The sequence below is a fragment of the Macaca nemestrina genome, chromosome 18 (assembly GCF_043159975.1).
Source record: "Macaca nemestrina isolate mMacNem1 chromosome 18, mMacNem.hap1, whole genome shotgun sequence".
In the NCBI taxonomy this organism is placed as follows: Eukaryota; Metazoa; Chordata; class Mammalia; order Primates; family Cercopithecidae; genus Macaca; species Macaca nemestrina.
The window spans coordinates 74,500,471-74,520,478 of NC_092142.1; the positions used below are offsets into that span (position 1 = coordinate 74,500,471).

Genomic DNA, 20,008 nt, shown 5'->3' on the forward strand with positions numbered 1-20,008 from the left:
AAGAAAGAATACAAGTTCCATGAAAGCAGGAACTTGGCTTTTGTTCACTGCTGTGTCCCCAATCCCTTAGAATGATGCCTGGCACAGGGCAGACATTAATATAAATTTGTTAAATAAATAAGATGGTAAAATCCTAAACATTCATTAGGCCAGCAGTCTGGGAAAAAAAGTTGACATTCTAAAGGTAAAGAGAACAGACAAATGGTTTATTTGGTAACAAGGATTAAAAAGAAAATTTTAATTCCTTGTCTCTCTTCTAATGGCTGAACCGAACTGCGGTGTCAAATGGAAAGCAGCACACAAGAATTCCCTTGCAGACTTGATCTTTCGCAGAAATGCAAAGACGCCTGAGTTATACAACTTGCAATTATTATTTTCTAGACAGAAGTGCCAACCGTTGTGCTTTCCAGCGTATCAGTGGTTGCTACATTCTCTTTCTTGTCTTCGGGTTTCATGGCCGGAAACAGAAGTACTTCCTGTGGGAGATAAAAATGTACTTTGAAGCTAAGAAGCACTCTGAACATTTTTTCACACCTATCTACTCATTCCTTTTGCCTCTGTTGTTACCACCAAAATCTAGAGATTAGTATATTCCAGCTGAAAAGACACATGTGTTCTTTTATTTCAACTCAGACCCTCTCAGTTACAGATGACAAAGAACAAATGCATAGCACTGCCTAGGGCACTATGTCAAAAGGATGAATAGACACATTTCTATGAAAATTTGATTTCCTCATCTGTAAAAATGGGAAACAACAGTTTCTATACCTCATTGGGCTGACTTAATTAGCTGAAATAATGCATGGAGACTTCCCTGGATCCTCAAGAAATGCAAACAATTAGTATTCCTTCTGCCTCTGGGAGGAAAAAACCCAAATCCTTCAAGGTCAGAGGCTCTGGCCCTCCTGTGAGTGGCATGGAACTCTTCTGCCTGCTCCTCTTCCCAGTCCAAATCCCTTCCTTAATTTTATCCCCCAGGCCCACCATGCCCTGGCTGCAACACAATGGAGTTTCTTCAGGGCAGTATGCGCTGTGGAGGGCTGCTACGTACCTTGATGTTGTTGGAGTCGGTGAGAAACATGGCGACTCGGTCAAGGCCCATGCCAAAGCCACCTGTCGGGGGCAGCCCGTATTCCAGGGCAGTACAGAAGTTTTCATCTATGAACATGGCCTCATCATCACCTGCAGCCTTGGCCTAGAAGAGGAAAGAGAACCAAAAGGTGATCTTCTTCTAGGATATCTCAGTGTGTGAGTGAACACGTTAATAGGCTCCGAGGTGGGAGTACCATCATTCCAGGGATGCTCCTGACACTCAGGACTTGCTGGGGATTCATTTCCTAGTAACTCCAAGATGCAGCCGTTTCTCTCAAAGACCTGGAGGTCAGGACTGATGAAATCGACCTCAGAACACATACAAATTTCTCTGAAAGAAAACACTTCCACTGCTTGGGGTTCTGGGACTCCAAATGGGTTAATTCTTGGAGACTGTGACAATGCCAAGGGTCTTTCTTGCATTTCTTGGAAGCAGCCCTCACTGGCAGCACCTGCTGCAGGCTGTCTGTGGGGGCTTTGTCTTCTCCATCCATCTTTACCTGCCTCCCAACCCTAAGCCACCTCAATACATGTATAATCTAAGAAAATAACGTTCTTGTCTGGCAAGCGTATTTTCAAGACCAAACATCATGCTTCCCATACGGAGATTAATTACTAAGCTCCTCTTATGTACTACAGAGTCAATACCAGGTGAAGTCTCCATCTTGAAAAGTGACTTCCTCCAGCAAAGCCTATGGCTTTCTTCTGAAGTCACCAAGAACGTATATGCTGACACAAATCAGGGTTAAGGCTGGTATCTCCTGGTGAGTTGGCACAGCCTCTGCTCACAGTCCCCTTGCTCACCTTGGCCTGTTCTTCAAAAAGCTGCCGCTGCCGCACGGGATCATTCAGCTCAGTGTAGGCATTGCATATCTCTTTCTTCATGACAAACAGCTCAAAGCGCTCAGTCAGACCCTCTTTAGAGCGGTGCCTAGGGACAGGAGACCAGAGGGGAGGCTGAATATACAGGCCCCTAATGAGCTAAATTCTTTTTTTTTTTTGTTTGAGATGGAGGCTCGCTGTTGCCTAGGCTGGAGTGCAGTGGTGTGATCTCGGCTCACTGCAACCTCCGCCTCCTGGGTTCAAAAGCCTCTCCTGCCTCAGCCCTGAGTAGCTGGGATCACAGGTGCATGTCACTATGCCTGGCTAATTTTTGTATTTTTAGTAGAGACAGGGTTTCACCATATTGGCCAGGTTGGTCTAATGATCAAACATCTAATACAAGAATTGAACTCTAGTGGACTCAAAAGTGTTACTGATTGCAGTTTGCAGCCTGCATGCACTCTCAGCAACAAATCGTTTGGTACAACGGTGAGGAGGGTGAGAGAAACCAGGAAGGTTTAATGATCTTCCTAACAGGCCAGTGTGGCAGACTGTTACAATGGAGCACACCTCTTGTATTCATGCCCACGTGTAGCCTCCTTCACCTGGACTCTGGGCTGGCAACATGTCTTGGTTTGGCCAATGGGATATCAGCAGAGGCTTGATATGTGTTTGCACAATGAGGTCTGTTCTTTTGGAAGCTTCTCCTCAGAGCCCAATCGCCATGCTGAAAGGAAGCCCAGGCTGTGCTGCCAGAGAGGCCACATGAAGAGGCCCTGGAGGACAAGATCCTATGTGGAGTGACCACATGGAGGAGAACCAAAGTGCCCTGGCAGAATCCCCAGTTGAAAAAAAGCCCCTTGGGTTATCCTAGTCACCACCACCCAGCAGAAAGACCACCAGTCAACCCACAAAATCTTGACAATAAACTGTTGTTTAACACCACTAAGTTCTGGGGCTGTTACGCAGCAATAGGTAACTGGAATCTTACCATTTAGCCAAAGGGCTCATTATCTGTGGGTGATCACAGATGAATGTAGGATTGATGCAAGTCACTTCCAGGAACTCCCCAACAAGCTTAATGAGAAAGAAAAGCAGAGTCAGTCACCATTTCTGAATAGTATTTGATCATCCCAGCCCAGACAGAAGACCTCAGCTCCCATCCAGATGGGTTTATCCTATAGTTATTTATTATTATTATTACTATTATTGAGATGGAGTCTTGCTCTGTCGCCCAGGATGGAGTGCAGTGGCACGATCTCGGCCTGCTGCAACCTCCCCCTCCCGGTTCCAGTGATTCTCGTGCCTCAGCCTCCTGAGTAGCTGGGATTACAGGTGCCCGCCACCACACCCAGCTAATTTTTGTATTTTTAGTAGAGACGGGGTTTCACCATGTTGGCCAGGCTGGTTTCAAACTCCTGACCTCAGGTGATTCGCCCGCCTCGGCCTCCTAAAGTGCTGGGATTACAGGTGTGAGCCACCGCACCCGCCCTACCCTATAGCTTTTTAAAAGCTGGAAAGGATTAACAGAGATCACACCATAAATTATTTGGCACAGAGCTTAGTATGACAGGTCGAAGTTTGTTATTTCTCTTGTTCAAACTCTTTAGGGTTTTCCTATGAAGGTGCAGAAATGAACTCTCCCCAGGGAAGAGGGAACTGTTCAGCACCAGATGAGGACATGTACAACAAAGGCGGAGCCTCTCACCTTGTCAAGGAGCCTGGCTGTGGTCCGAGGTGGAGGGCATTCAACAGCTTTTGCCACACAGATATCATCAAGAATTTTGCGAGTTTCTGGGATACAAACGCACAAGTTAGGGCAGGAGACATCACATTAGCCAAGTACAAATGTACGTAAAGAGAATAGTGTGGGAAATTCTAGCTCTGACCCAATCAAATTCAGAGCTGGACAGGAAGAGAGGAGGAGTAAGTGCTGTCACTCACAATGGAGTGAGTGTTGTCACTTTACCTTCAGTTTCAAAGAGATTAGTTTCTGGCAGCTTCATCCCCAGGGCTTTCTCAAGCTCTTCTATCATGCTGATTCGCCGGAAGGGTGGGGTGAAGTCAATATCGTAGGCTTGGCCCTCTGGGCCATCTGGGTGGTAGGTGATCTTGTAACTGCCTGTAATATGCTTCACCATCCCTGGGAGAGAAACCTGTTATTTAGCAGGGATGAAACCCAGGCAGCCCTCCTCTGAAAGCAGCATACCAAACCACCCGATGAGTATGACGGAGGGCAGGAGTCACCTGAAACCATCTTCTCTGTGATTTCCATGACATCGTGATAGTCTGCATAGGCCATGTAGAATTCACAGGTGGTGAACTCAGGATTGTGCGTCAAATCAATCCCCTCATTCCGGAACTGGCGTCCAATTTCATAAACCCGGTCGATGCCACCAACCACAAGAATCTAACAGCAACACATGGCCACGGTCATGACAGCTAATCTTACATTAACAGCTCTGGGAAGTTTCAGTCTCCAAAAGCCATAACTTGGTTTTCACAGATTAGGCATGCTCTCAGGTCTCTAGTCAAAATGCCAAGCACCCTGCTCTCTTTAGACCCTTGTAGTGTGGACAGTTACCCCTCCTTTTTGGCTGCCCAGGAATTCTAGATACTCTTCCTGTCTTGGGCATCCCCCACCGTTGAGTCTGAGCCTCCCCAAGGAAGCAGCGTCTCTTGGTGTTAGGCTGCAGGCGTGTGACCCACACTCCACCAGTCAGATACACTTGAGACTTCAGCATGTTACATCTGTTACATCTACATAACAGAAGATGTAGGTATTGCAGAGAATTCATTCTAGTGAAGGGGGCCAGTCATATGTAGCATTTAGATTGCAGAGGTCCTAGTGGCAGTGACTTGTGCCTAGTGCCAGGGTTATGAGCTATAGTAACTGTGCCTAGTAGGAAAAAACACTGGGTTCTCCATGAGAACAGCCCATTCTAATATGACTCAGAATCATTCCTAGTTGTGTAGTTTACAAGCCTGATTCTCTGATCCTCCTGGGGACTGTGAGCTTTCTGTATGTGGGGATTCACTCAGGATGGTGGCAGAAATATTAAAGGGAAATATTGGGGAAGTTATAATAGTCACAAATCTTTTGGAAGGCTGAAAGGTTACGTAGCTTGTAATAACTGAACAGGCTGAAGGGAGCTGGTTCTTACCTTAGAGCATTAGGTCACAGGGTAAATACTACAGACAACAGAGGCTTTCTCAGTTAAATCTGTTTACCCTATCTCCATTAACTAACCTTTGAGCCACATGGCCCTCTTGGGGGGAGGTCGACCAAAGATACTGCCCCCTAATAGTATTTACTTTAGACAGCAGTACCTGAGCTTTAATAATTCCTAGAACTACTCTCTTAACCATGTTAATTATCCACAAATGTGTTTACTCAAAGCTTCTGTTGTTAATTCTCTACTAAATAAATGCCTGGAGTGCGAGCTGCTCATGGTCAGCCGCAGTGACAAACCTCTCTTGGTGTGCGAGCAGTCACTCAGCAGGACTGGCAAAACAGAGTATCCGTATTTCAGTGTACGTTTTATTCATCCGTTGTTTAGGTCAGGGTCTGCGGGCAGACCCCCGCAGCTAATGCCCTCCTGTGAGGAGCAATACCTCACCTATAGAGCTGAATAAATTTTTATTTTGCTTCACCTAGTTATAACAGGTTCTGTTGTCTGCAACTAAAAATCCTGAATAATAATCTTCGATATTTACCTGGGAATTTGAAAAGACATCTTTATAGCGATTTGAAGATACTTTTGTTTTCTGTGAGACAGAGTCTCATTCTGTCACCCAGACTGGAGTGCAGTGGCAGATCTCGGCTCACTGCAACCTCTGCCTCCTGGGTTCAAACAATCCTCCTGCCTCAGTCTCCCGAGTAGCTGGGATTACAGGCGCCCGCCACCATGCCCAGCTAATTTTTGTATTTTTGTAGACACTGGGTTTCACCATGTTGGCCAGGCTGCTCTCAAACTCCTGACCTCAAGTGATCCACCCGCCTTGGCCTCCCAAAGTAGCTGGGATTACAGGTGTGAGCCACCGCGCCAGGCATGAAGGTATGATTTCCAACTTCCACAGAGAGATTAGGCTCTTTCTTCTATGAAAGACTTAAATCAGATCCAATCCAAGTAAGACTGTATCTTAAAAGTTTTAGGGGAACCAAAGTAGGTAAGGAGTGCCTGTACACATGGGAAAGACAATCCCTTTAGCCTCTGCCCTGCAATGCTCTATTGATCTTGTAGAGAAATTCTGGCAGTGTTACTCATGTCCACACACCTGACCCATCAGAACACCTTCTTGGCTGCTTTACTCTCTCTCTGTTCCTCTTATTTCTGACTATACCTGTCTAGCCAATGGTTTTCCAGCTTTCTGCTTCTTTAAGGGAACAGGATGTAATATTTTTGACTACCTTATGATAGAGTTCTGGAGCAATTCTCATATATAAGTTCATGTCCAGCTCGTTGTGGTAAGTGATGAAAGGCTTGGCCACAGCTCCCCCTGGGATGATGTTCATCATGGGAGTTTCAATCTAAAAAAGACAGGGAGAAACATTCAGTCCTTAGATAACCAGAGGCCTTGGGGACAGATCATGCTTTGCATGTAATATAGTCTAAGCATGTTATATCCCAAACTAAATGTTAGTAAGTTCAACAGTAACGTGCAAGTGCTTGACAAAAAAGAACAGATAGTATTTCTACGATGGTGTTTCAATTTCTATTAATACCTAACACCATTAATATAGTACCATGAACTTTCACAAGCTGTAAATAAGAATCTAAATGGATATAGCCTTTCTTGAGTTCAATTTGCAGTATTTATTTTTTGAGACAGAGTCTTGCTCTTTTGCCCTGGCTGGAGTGCAGTGGCGTGATCTCGGCTCACAGCAAGCTCTGCCTCCCAGGTTCACACTATTCTCCTGCCTCAGCCTCCCAAGCAGCTAGGACTACAGGCACCTGCCACCACACCTGGCTAATTTTTTGTAGAGAAAGCGTTTCACTGTGTTGGCCAGGATGGTCTCGATCTCCTGATCTCGTGATCCGCCCGTCTCCGCCTCCCAAAGTGCTGGGATTACAGGCGTGAGCCACCGAGCGAGCCCAGCCCAATTTGTAGTATTTATTAAAAATTTAAAAATTAGGCTGGTCTGAAGGTAGTGAGTTATCTCAACTGATTGTTTAAAAAAATTTTAACTGCTTATATCCTTTGACTTATTCTACTTCTAGAAATCCATCCTACAGAAACACTTGAACATGTGTATAAAGATACTTGTTGAAACAAACAATGCAGCATTAAGAAAGAATATCTATCTATCTCATACAAAGAGTTCCAGAATATCTTAAGTGAAATAAAAGCAGGTCCATCACAATACATACAGTGTGACTTCACTCATATTTAAAGCAAAAATAAAACCGCTCCAAATTGTTTACATATGTGCACTCCATCCGCAACACGCACATGTATGTATGTAATATGCCCAGTAAATGGTGCGGAAGGATACATATCAAACTCAAGTTTGGGGATGGAAGTTAGTTGGAAGCAGTGGAAGGGTACTTTCAATTTTGCTTCTATTTAATTTATTGTTTGAATTTGTTTTATGGTATGTGTGTTTGCTTTTCTCATACCATCAAAAAATATTTAATGCTACAAAAAAGCAAAATGATTTGAATACATATTGAATGTGACATCATTAGCATGTGGATGGCCCTATACCTTGTCCATTATCTTAGAAGTCAGCTCCTGCCTTCCTAATCAGGACAAGGTAGAACAGAGACAATGGCAAGAAAGGGGACATTCTCATTAAGCATGACACAGGATACGCTTTGGAAAAGGAAGGCAAGGGAGAGGCGGCAGCAAGCATTGCAAGGCAGCTCATCACGTCAGGCAAGGAACTCTCCCTACCTCTAGGAATCCCAGCTCATCCAGGAAACTTCTTATATATGTGACCATCTTAGAGCGGATGATAAATTTCTGCCTAACGAAGTCATTCAGGATCAAGTCCAAGTATCTCTGGCGATACCTTGTTTCCTAAACCAAAAGAAGCAGTTAGAAATCACTGGTATGTCTGATTCGATGGTATGATAAAACAAACAGAAGGCACAGCCATGCCACAGCTAGGAGGCATGAACGCTTACCTTGTCTTTGAGACCAAAGTGAAGATGAGGTAACATATGCAAACAGGGAGACAGCAGTGTGATCTCATACGGAATAATGCTCAGCTCACCCTTCTTGGTTTTCCCAGGATTCCCCTGAACTCCAATTATGTCTCCCCGACGCAGTTTGTTATTAATATGAATAAATTCTTCTTCTGATTTATAATTTCTGAGTGAAAAGGAAATGTAATTCAGTAAGAACAATTCAAATGAACACTGACTACTGGGTTCCTCTGGAACCCTCACTCACCTGTTAACACCTAGTTAATGTGAGCCCAAGAAGCAGCTCAGATTCAGGGGCCACTATTAAAAAAGGACTATCCTTTACTTTACTGTCATATAACTTGAGGGCAGTCATCACTTTACAGGTGACCAGGTGGCCACGTTATCTTCTTCTCAGTCTTCCCCAACCATGTCCGACTCCTTCTTACTCTAACTTCAAATACCAGTAAGACCACATCAGCCTATTGCTGTGTTGTTCTAGGCCAACCAAGAAAAGTCTATAACTGGATATTTCGAGATACCTGGAATTGGCCATGACTTGCAACTTCACTCCCTCTCCTCGAAGATCATAGAAGATGAGCTTTCCCCCAGAAGCTCTTTTGGCATGGATCCTACCTAGAAAAAGAAGAGCAAAAATACTGAGTTACAGAACCAGAAGTCATTTTACAGTATCAGTGTCAAAAAAAGCTCCCTCTGCATATATATATATTTCTTTTTTGGAGACAGAGTCTTGCTCTGTTGCCCAGGCTAGAGTGCAGTGGCATGATCTCGGCTCACGGCAACCTCCGCCTTCCAGGTTTAAGTGATTCTCCTACCTCAGCCTCCTGAGTAGCTGGGATTACAGGTGTGCACCACCACACCTGGCTAATTTTTTTTTTTTTTTTAACTACAGAGGGGGTTTTACCATGTTGCCCAGGCTGGTCTTGAACTCCTGGGCTGAAGTGACCCACCCACCTCAGCCTCCCAAAGTGCTGGGATTACAGGCGTGAGCCACGGTACTGGCCTGCATTTTTTTTTTTTCGTCAGGGCAGAACACCAAGCAGTACAATCTTATTTTAGCTTGAGGTCTAATCCCCATCTTTTCCCTCAAGCCAACGATCTCCATTCAGATCAGTTAAAGACATGCAGGGAGACCTGGCTTTCAAGATAAGTCACTGGATGCCTGGAAGATGGTGGTGCTGGGAGCAGCAGAGTTTTTGGATTTCCTTGAATCCTCAAATAAAAATAGAAAGCATAGCTAGAGAGGCAAAGTGAAAAATCTATGGACAAAATTTACAACAAAATGATGTGGGAAGATGTTGCCAAGAACCCCCAAATATAAGCAATGAGGTAAACCACCAAGAGTCATAAGACCTCTACATGGGGAAAAAGCAGTGGGGAGGAATGGGGTATGGGAGGGATCTGAGAACTGGAGAACTCCCAAATGGCCAAAGGTATCCGCTGGAAAATGTGAACCTTTTCCTCCAGGAAAGCAGCTGAAGCTGGGAGGGGATGTGCCCATTTCCATACAGGTGAGGGCTACATTAAGATTTAAAGGGGGCCGGGCGCTGTGGCTCACGCCTGTAATCCCAAGACTTTGGGAGGTCGAGGCAGGCATATCACTTGAGGTTGGGAGTTCAAGACCAGCCTGACCAACATGGAGACACCCCGTTTCTACTAAAAATACAAAATTAGCCGGGCATGGTGGTGCATGCCTGTAATCCCAGCTACTCGGGAGGCTGACGCAGGAGAATTGTTTGAACCCGGGAGGTGGAGGTTGCAGTGAGCTGAGATGGCGCCATTGCACTCCAGCCTGGGAAACAAGAGTGAAACTCTGTCTCAAACAAGAAAAAAAAAGATCTAAAGGGAATGAAGAGCCTACAGAAACCCTCTCAACAGCCAGGCTCCCTTCTAGGACAAGACCGTAAAAAACCGAACGGGACAAGGGAAAAAGAGACAAAAAAAGGAGAAGACCCAAAAAAGATGAGGAAGAAGATGAGGACTGGGAAATCTCAGAAAGCAAGCTGCTGTATTTCTGAACACGTCACAAAAACAAGAGGGAGCTCACTAAAGTTGGAAAAACGAAATCTAGTTTCCTTTGAACATTCAGGAAAACTGATTTCATGTAAATATAAGCAACATAAAAGCACTGAGCTCATCTACCATATAAAGTTACCTGGCCGGGCGCGGTGGCTCAAGCCTGTAATCCCAGCACTTTGGGAGGCCGAGACGGGTGGATCACGAGGTCAGGAGATCGAGACCATCCTGGCTAACACGGTGAAACCCCGTTTCTACTAAAAAATACAAAAAACTAGCCGGGCGAGGTGGCGGGCGCCTGTAGTCCCAGTTACTCGGGAGGCTGAGGCGGGAGAATGGCGTGAACCCGGGAGGCGGAGCTTGCTGTGAGCTGAGATCCGGCCACTGCACTCCAGCCTGGGCGACAGAGCGAGACTCCGTCTCAAAAAAAAAAAAAAAAAAAAAAAAAAAAAAAAAAAAAAAAAAAAAAAAAAATTAAGTTACCTAAAAAACTAAAAAAGGAGAGATAGGAGAATAACACTGCTCTAGACAAAATAAAAGCTCTCAAGACAGACATGCTCAGAACAACAAAAAAAATTTTTTTTTTTTTAATTTTACTTTAAGTTCTGGGATACATGTGCAGGACATGCAGGTTTGTTACATGGGTATACATGTGCCATGGTAGTTTGCTGCACCTATCAACCCATCATCTAGGTTTTAAGCTCCACATGCATTAGGTATTTGTCCTAATGCTCTCCCTCCCCTGCCCCCACCCCTCGACAGGCTCCAGTGTGTGATGTTCCCCTCCCTATGTCCATGTGTTCTCATTGTTCAACTCCCACTTATGAGTGAGAACGTATGGTGAAAAGCAAAAAGTTCTAACTTACTTTTCAACAATGAGCTGAGAGACATTAAGAAAAAAGACACAAAACATTAAAGAACACAAATTAGAATTAGAAAAACTAAGAAATGAGGTGATAACACATGAAATAATTAGAAATAAAGTAAAAATCTTTCAGAAAATGATGACTAAGCTATAAGGAAATAATAGTGACTAAATACAACAAATAATGCCTCAAGAGAAACAGTAAGTGAAAAGAAGGATAAAATTTAAAAATCAAAGTATGAAGAAAGAGATAAAAAGGATTTGAGACAAAGTAACAATTATCAAAAAGAATCAAAGATGATTCAGTATGCAGATAAAAGTCCCAAAAGAAATGTAAAGAAACAGAATAAAAACAAAAAATTAAAAAAAAAAGATCTGAAAACACACATGTGAAAAGATCTCAGAGCACACTACATAGTTGAGAATATCAAACTAGAATAACTAACATCAAGAAATATTTTAGTGGCAGGGTGTGGTGGCTCAAGCCTGCAATCCTCACACTTTGGGAGGCTGAGGCAGGCGGATCACCTGATGTCAGGAGTTCGAGACCAGCCTGGCCAACACGGTGAAACCCCATCTCTACTAAAAATACAAAACTTATCCGGGTGCGGTGGCAGGTGCCTGTAATCCCAGCTACTTGGGAGGCTGAGGCAGGAGAATCGCTTGAACCTGGGGGGTGGAGGTTGCAGTGAGCTAAGATGGTACCACCGCATTCCAGCCTGGACAACAAAGTGACACTACATCTCAAAAAAAAAAAAAAAAAAAAAAAAAAGACTTTAGTAAAAGCACTGCACTTTAAAGAAGAAATCTTTTGGGCATTTAGGTGCTGGCAGGAATTCTCTCTGGGTGGTAGGATTATGGGTAATCAAAACTTTCCTTGCTTCTTTGACTATTCTAAATTTTCTACAACTGATAGTTGGTGGGGGAGGGCAAGGAAAAGATGTGATTTTTTTAAATTTAGGAAAAGAAAATCTAATACAAGATACTACAACTCCAAAGGAGCAGTGTTCTAGAAAAACTGTCTCAGTGCAAAGCATTCTCAGGCCAAAGACCAGAATTCTTAGAAGCCTGAGACTTCTACCACTGATTCTTGCTGATGAAGGGAATCCTCTACTTCTTTCTGTGAGTAGATATAATGGCGCTGTCCTTTGTAAAGTAGCTTCAGACACAGACTACTTGAGAACAAGACCAACCCAGACCTTCCCTTGTGCTACTGAAGGGTCCTGCCTGTTGTGGGAGTTCAGTGATTTGCCAGGGAGAGTTCCTACCTGCCACCTTTAAGGTAATGTCAGTCAGGTGATCCCCAGGCTGCAGATGACTATATTTCTGGATGAAGTCAGTGAGTGAGATGTCAACATGGAACTTGTGTGGGTACGGATTTTCCCCATTGACCTTCAGCTGATGAATTGCTTGGCTGCGGATTTTGAAGTATTGCTGTTAAAAAAAAAAAAAAAGCCCTTGAGAAGTTGAACCTAGTCAGACCAGTGGGGCCCACCTAGCAGAGGGCAGTATTCTGCCCCAGAGTGACCCCAATACATTGTTTTCTTTAACCAAGACCTGTGCATTACAGGAATGAATATGAAGATTTGCACTTAAAATATGCAGGGTGGCCAGAGGCCAGCATTCCAAAATGCAAGAGTCAACAAAAAGAAATATCAGAGTTCTGCCTAAAATAATAGAAGTTTAATTTTTAATTGGTATAGGTGGCCTTGTCACTTTTGTAGACCACATTTTGCATGGTGAGTTGAGTCACTTATCTTCTTAACTACTCTCCTACAACGACACATCAGATTTTTCCCCAAGGCATGGGGTCTGGAGAATGTAAACAAGGAATATTCTACAGCAGCCTTTCTCACAAAGCTTTTCTGATGCAACTTCTCAACTCAGCTGTTCCAGGGGGAAAGCAGCCTCAGAAATATGTAAACAAATGAACATGGCTGTGTTCCAATACAATTTTACTAGTAAAACCAAGGAGGGGCAAGGTGTGGCGGCTCACACCTGTAATCTTAGTACTCAGGGAACCCAAGGTGGGTGGATCACTTGAGGCCAGGAGTTCAAGAGGAGCCTGGCCAACATTAGCTGGGTGCAGTGGAGTGTGCCTCTAATCCCAGTTACTTGGGAGGCTGAGGCAGGAGAATCGCTTGAACTGGGGAGGCGGAGGTTGCAGTGAGATTGCACCACTGCACTCCAGCCTGGGTGACAGAATGAGACTTTGCTCAAAAACAAAAACAAAAAACCAGGGAGGGAAGGATAAAGTGGGGGGCATAGAGAAGTGGATTTGGCTGGTGGAATGTAGTTTGCCAGCCCCTGGTCTAAAGTAAACCTCAGGCAATCTTTAGAGAGACACTTTCCCCAGGGCCTCAAGGTCAAGCTAATTCCAAGGAAGGTTAATTCACTTGAATGCTGGACTCTCCCAAATGTCTTTTGGGGGTTGACATAAAAAACACTCAGGGTCTGTGCCTTTAAGCAGATGGAGTGGCAGACCCTCCCTTATCCTGGCAGTGACCTCGGGCATACTGGTCCTTCCTACTGTCCAGTCCCAAAGAATCTGCCATAAGCCTCATCAGAAGCTTTCGTGGGCCCAGCCATGCTGGTGGCCCAAGGAACTCACATTTGGGTCCAGGCTCTCTTCCTCAGGACCCACACCATTGTCAGTGGTGAGGCTGGTGGCAGCCACAGTGGCTTGGCTTAGCTGTTTCTCACTGAGCTCTTTCTGCTTTGCCTCCTTCTCTGCTACTTTCTTCTCAGCTTTCAGGCGTCTCTTCAGCTCACTGTTGGAAAGATGAAAGCGTTCAATGTGTTAGCTGCCTGAAGAGTCGTCTACGTTCTGCCCCTAGCCACTTATCAAAAACACGAATCGCCTGGGAGGAACGCTCTTTCTCAGTTGTATACCCCTCAATTCCACACCCATAGCTCAGCTCAAGTCTCTCATCACTAAACTCTTTATGTGAAAGACACAAAGGGAAAAATAAGCTTAGAACAAAGATAGGAAAGATCACTCTCAATCTCTGCTTGCCAGTCTCAGGTCCTTGGCATTAGGTCCCAACTAAAACCAAGATCTACCAGGACAAAGAAAATCCTATGCATTAGTTTTGAACAGGAGAAAATATTTTCTAGAAAATTAGCAGAATAGGCTTTTCTTGAGCTAATTAGGTTAGGGAGCTCCTTGGGGCTGGTGACTGAATCTTAGTTGTTTAGTATCCCCTCCAGAACGTGAAGTTCCAACAGTGATAGATCTTTTTTTTTTTTAAATGAGACAGAGTTTTGCTCTGTGGCCCAAGCTGGAGTGCAGTCACAATATCAGCTTACTGCAATCTCTGCCTCCCGGATTTCAAGGGATTCTAGTGCCTGAGTCACCTGAGTAGCTGGGATTACAGGTGTGTACCACCACACTCAACTAATTTTTGTATTTTCAGTAGAGACAGGGTTTCACCATGTTCGCCAGGCTGGTCTCAAACTCCTTGCCTCAAGTGATCTGCCAGCCTTGGCCTCCCAAGGTGCTAGGATTACAGGTGTCAGCCACCTGACCCCTCCGATGCCAGATCTAACACATGATCAGGCAACATCTCTAGCCCTCTGCCACCCCCTCTCTCTAACCTCCCCTAAGCATGAGTTAGGATGATAGTAAGGAAGAGCTGGCTCTTTAGCACTCAAGGAGACCTCCCCCACCAACAGTCTCTCCAAGAATGGCTGTCAGCATTAGTCTCACTTTGCCCACTGGAGCCTGACTTAGACAACAAAGTAGAACGGTGTGCAAAGCAGCATAGTACAGGGGATAATACATCATCTTTGTAGTCAGGCTGCCTGGGACTAAATTCCAACACACTTGTCAATTATGGGACTTGGATGAGTGAATTAACTTCTCACCTATAAAATGAAAATAATAATAGACAACCTCCACCAGTTGCTGTGGTGTGTACTGAGATTATGTTTGTATAAAGGGATTACCCTAACCCTGGCATTTAGTTAACCAAATATGAGCTTTCTACGTATCTTTCAGTATCTTAACCCTTTACTCTCTGTATAGAAACTATACTGATTTGAATACATTTCTGGCTAAATCGCTTGCTATCCAAACTCTTGATACTTATCCCTTGAACCTCAAAAACCAAAGCGATGTGGACAACTTTGAGCTGTTCTGTATGATACGTTCATGTCTCTTATGGTCTGAATTTGCTATCTGAACCCAGAAACTAAACATATTGGTATAGGGAGGGTTATCTTTACTATTCAAAGACAATTTATGGAACATTCTTTCAAACCACTAATCAAATATTCTGCAACAGTGAACCACAGCAAAAGATCCCAAGTCATGCCTGCGTACTTTCTGGCTTCAGGACACATCCTTCATTTTCTGTAAGAATTTAGAATAACTTAAACAAAATGAATTGAGGTTTTGAATCTTTCACCTCTTTTTATTGAGACAGAGTCTTGCTCTGTTGCCCAGGCTGGAGTGCAGTGGTGCGATCTCGGATCACTGCAAGCTCCACCTCCCGGGTTCACACCATTCTCCTGCCTCAGCGTCTGGAGTGGCTGGCACTACAGGTGCACGCCACCATGACCAGCTAATGTTCTTTTTGTATTTTTAGTAGAGACGGGGTTTCACTGTGTTAGCCAGGATGGTCTTGATCTCCTGACCTCGTGATCCGCCCGTCTCGGCCTCCCAAAGTGTTGGGATCACGGGCGTGAGCCACCGCGCCTGGCTGCTGCGCAGTGCGCCTTTCCTTTTAAACAGGAAAAACGGATTCTGATGGTTTCACAGTTGACAGCTTTTTCTACATATAATGTCTTATAACATTTGTAAAGACAACCTTTCCAAAACACTGTGCTGGTGCTATCATGCTATAATTCAGTCAGTGGACTGCTAAGACTAGGCTGTCTAGTTCTTCTAGAATTAAGATAAATCTGTTTTCCACTCAACCAGGTGCTCCTCTTAAATCAAATCAATCTTAAGGATAATCCAAAAAGGTCCTAGGGATAGCACTAAGACTAGAAACCAAATTAATCTCAAGAGCAAACAAAACCCCAGAAAGACAGAAAAGGGAAATAACTGGCATTAGAAATTATTTGTTCAAACAAAGGTTTTGTACTCAGCACTGTTCTAGAATAAGATCCACATGTCATCTCAAGACTCTAAGGAGAGATGATTTGAATTTATTAAAGAGGAAATGAGAAAGGACTATTGGTTTTGGTATTAGGGTTCCTTGTTTCCTTAGCAACAAGTCCAAAGACTTAGCCAGAGGCTTAACAGATAATGAACCAAGTAAGGAAAGAATTTTTGCTTCCAGAGCAATAAAGAAGGTAATGGGCACCAACCTTCTTTGATCAGATAATGGCTTGTCCTTGTGAGGCGCTGTGAAAGGAGCAAGTTGACCCAGTCGCAGTTCCCTGTGACCCCACTCTGCCCAGGAGGTTTTGCGCAGGGACCCCCTAACAAGCCTTACAGCAGCTTGCGTCAACATGGCAGAACACCCTGGAACTAATGATTACCACCACCTAGCGGGAAACAGAGACGTGGTGTCAGATGGGACAGACAGTATACACAGACCCAACCAACTCTCTTATGGGTTGGGGAGGGGGACCATGCTTCTACTACCTTTTAGTCCCATTTAACTTAAGACTCTCTTAACTGATAGCAACCCTGTAACACTCCCTGTGCTACAACTGTAACTGACAATGTTCTTAGTCCTGACTATGGAAAAAACATGCACATCTGGGGTCAAAAGCCAACAGCAAGTTAATGGATCGCTTACAGGTAAAAATGCTCACAACATCCTAGAATATGGGAACAGGATGTGAGGTACTTTCTGAAGCCCTGAAGTGTGGTTTCTCACCTGGAGAGAAAATACTTGGCCACAAGATGGCAATAGGAAGCATATAAAATAAGAAGAAACTGTCACTATCAATTGCAAACTCTAGACAAAGATAAATGCAAGTCACACAAAAACACGAATCAAAGAGAAGACTTGTCTGGAACTCTAGGAACAAGGGGAAAGGAGAATTTCAGGAGGGTCCTTAGACTATGTTATGTTTATACATTATAAATGATAGAAGGCAACAGAATTACAGAGATCACCTTCTTTACCATGTTCAAATAAATCTGAGAAGGCTATTTCACTTGGGCAGGGAGCACATCTGTTTTTAAACTTGGAGTCAATACCTGGCATAAAATGGTGCTTACTAAAGATTTCAGACCAAGGAATGTCCAAGAACAATTAAATGGAAGGAAATGTTAATCACAAAAAAGTTATCTTAGTCCGTGCTAACTAGAGGAACAGACATCAATAACAGGTAAGACAACGTGAGTAGTGCTGTGCAGTCAGGATACAGAGCATGGGCTGAGGAGGCACAGGCCTGATTTCAGATCTCTGCTCCAGTGCTCTGTGTCAGCGCTAGACTGTATTTTAGGAATGCACGCTTTAGTAATGCATTTAATTACCAGGGCCTCAGTTTATTAATCTGAAAAATGGACAATAACTCTTCTCTTGCAAAGTTATTATTTAGACAGAAAGCTTGCAGAGATCTAGCATTGTGCCTGGTACAGAAAAGCTGGTCAAAAAAGTTGTAGCTTATGGCCGGGCGCGGTGGCTCAAGCACTTTGGGAGGTCGAGATGGCGGATCATGAAGTCAGGAGATCGAGACCATCCTGGCTAACATGGTGAAACCCCGTCTCTACTAAAATACAAAAAAAAATTAGCCAGGCGTGGTGGTGGGCGCCTGTAGTCCCAGCTACTTGGGAGGCTGAGGCAGGAGAATGGCGTGAACCCGGGAGGCGGAGTTTGCAGTGAGCTGAGATCCGGCCACTGCACTCCAGCCTGGGTGACAGAGCCAGACTCCGTCTCAAAAAAAAAAAAAAAAAAAAAAAAAAAAATGTAGTAGCTGTATTTAATCTTAGAAAAGTCAGTGAAGCAGGGAGTGGTGGCTCATGCCTATAATCCTAACACTTTTTCGGGCTGAGGCGGGCGGATCACCTGAGCTCAGGAGTTTGACACCAGCCTGGGCAACATGGTGAAATCCTGTCTCTACTAAAATACAAAAATTTAGCCGGGTGTTGCCGCATGCGCCTGTAGTCCCAGGTACTTGGGATGCTGAAGCATCAGAATTGCTTGAACCCGGGAGGTGAAGGTGGCCATGGGCTGAAATCACACCGCTGCACTCCAGCCGGGGCAACAATGACTCTCCCTCCAAAAAAAAAAAAAAAAAAAAAAAAAAAAAAAGTCAGTAAAGAGAAATTAACCAGTTTTCTCAGTTTACCTAAAAACACTGAACTGGAAACCCTGCTTTCACCTGTGATATACAGTCCTATAATTCAATTCAATGTAATTTATTATCATAGGTGGTTTGAAAGAATGAACTAAACTTTAGGACTGTATATCACAGATACATCACATTCAACTAAATTTGACTTAACAGATTAAAGTCCAGTCAATTTTCTCTAAGGTAGTAGTTCAAAGGCCAGGTTCCAAACATTTATGGAAGTCCATCAGATTGCTCTAATAAAGGACAATATATTAGGGTGCTACCAAACTGTAAACTTAGACCATTTCTCTAATACTTACTTCTAAGATATTTGAAGCACAAATCTAGGGTCACAAAAGGAAACATCGGGCCAGCTGCGGTGGCTTACCCCTGTCATCCCAGCACTTTGGGAGGTCAAGGTGGGCGGATCATGAGGCAAGGAGTTCGAGATCATCCTGCCCAACACGATGAAACCATGTCTCTACTAAAAATACAAAAATTGGCCGGCTGTGGTGGCACGCCCCTGTAACCCCAGCTACTCGGGAGGCATGAGAATCGCCTGAACCCGGGCAGCGGAGGTTGCAGTGAGCCGAGATGGTTCCACTGCACTCCAGCCTGGGCGACAGAGTGAGACTCTGTCTCAAAAAAAAAAAAAAAAAAAAAAAAAGGAAACATAATTTCTCTTTTCTTTTTCATTCAGGGTCTGGCTGTCTCAGTAACGCCTTGTGGCAGGCGACGGAGAAGAGCTCGCTCACGCAGCACTCATAGCAGTCCCTGAAGGACCTCAAGTCTCCCAGGCCGGAGTGCAGTGGCACGACTTCAGCTCACTGCAACCTCCGCCTCCTGGGTTCAAGCGATTCTCCTGCCTCAGTCTCCCGAGTAGCTGGGATAACAAGTGCGCGCCACGGGGATTAAGCCGTCTCGTATGCGTCTGGAATGGTACTATGTACCGTCTTCCTAGCAATGATAAAACACTCAATTACCTGTGTTCTGTGGTTCAAATGGGGAATGCTAATAAGAATATAAGACAGCCAGTTAAAGAGTGGCTAATCCTGACTTAAAGGTATCAGGCTTAATTAAGATGGTCTCTGCTGTTAGACGTTGATTACTCAATACTCACAGGAATCTAATGAATAACCCATACGGGTAGATGGCAGCGAGCCGAAACTCAGTTTTAGAACTGATCCCTTTTAATACATAACGTTCAGAATGACCTTAGTGAGGCCTAGAAAATTTTGAAGGTCTTTCTGAAAAGCTAGGGTATTTAATATTTCTTTAACTTTCACGTTTACTGAGTGGCTCAACAAAAGAAAGCATTTCTCACAAGGAAGGAGATGAAGGTAAGCAATAAGTTTCGCTTTTCTTTCCTGATAACTCTTAGTTCTCGTCCTAGTTCCCCCTCCACAGTCTCTAAACTCTAAGGTTATGATAGGGAGGACCCCGCCGGTGCCGGCTGGGGACCGGGAGCCGGCGTGCCCGGGATATCCTGGGGTGTGTGGTCTGCAACGCACAGCCATCAAGTCTCACCATGTGCATACCCACGACAGCTGGCAAGAAGGCCCCGGCACAGCAGCCTTGGTGGGAACTTCGCAGCGCTTCCCAACCCAGGCTCTCCTACCGCAAAGGCTTTAAAGACTCGCAGCGACACTCACTTCTTGCTCAGTTTCGGCTCGCTGCCATCCACTTTCACCTCGGCCGCCTGCACCGCTGCCATCTTCCCGGAGGGCCCGACCCAAATGTAAGGAGGATAGTACGTTAATTTCCAGGTCAAGGTGCGAAGCCCCACCTCTTCCGGGGGAGAGGGGGCAGGCGCTTTCATTGC

The 20,008-nt window shown here is 44.6% G+C and overlaps 1 protein-coding gene across 2 annotated transcripts; it reads right to left on the reverse strand.

Annotated features, from left to right (window-relative positions):
- Nucleotides 1–185: 185 nt before the first annotated feature.
- On the reverse strand, nucleotides 186–19,992 carry KARS1 (lysyl-tRNA synthetase 1). Of its 2 annotated transcripts, XM_071084987.1 has the most exons (15): nucleotides 19,839–19,962; nucleotides 16,264–16,443; nucleotides 13,559–13,718; nucleotides 12,216–12,381; nucleotides 8,588–8,681; nucleotides 8,046–8,232; nucleotides 7,813–7,938; nucleotides 6,326–6,445; nucleotides 4,162–4,324; nucleotides 3,884–4,057; nucleotides 3,623–3,708; nucleotides 2,906–2,991; nucleotides 1,897–2,023; nucleotides 1,052–1,195; nucleotides 186–476 (listed from the first exon to the last, which is right to left on the reverse strand). In XM_071084987.1, exons 2-15 carry the CDS (start codon nucleotides 16,407–16,409, stop codon nucleotides 378–380), a joined length of 1,878 nt encoding a protein of 625 aa, XP_070941088.1. In that variant the 5' UTR covers nucleotides 16,410–16,443; nucleotides 19,839–19,962; the 3' UTR covers nucleotides 186–377. The 2 variants fall into 2 exon arrangements, with proteins under 2 accessions (XP_070941088.1, XP_011755768.3); XM_011757466.3 differs by lacking the exon at nucleotides 16,264–16,443 and having other exon boundaries at nucleotides 19,839–19,992.
- Nucleotides 19,993–20,008: the final 16 nt, after the last annotated feature.

Coding starts and splice junctions, on each gene's coding strand:
- KARS1 (XM_071084987.1), bottom strand. CDS start 16,409: ATGTTGACGCAAGCTGCTGTAAGGCTTGTTAGGGGGTCCCTGCGCAAA. Junction 3,709..3,883: donor TAATCTCTTTGAAACTGAAG/GTAAAGTGACAA, acceptor TTTGTATCCCAG/AAACTCGCAAAATTCTTGAT. Junction 2,992..3,622: donor CAGCCAGGCTCCTTGACAAG/GTGAGAGGCTCC, acceptor TTTCTCATTAAG/CTTGTTGGGGAGTTCCTGGA.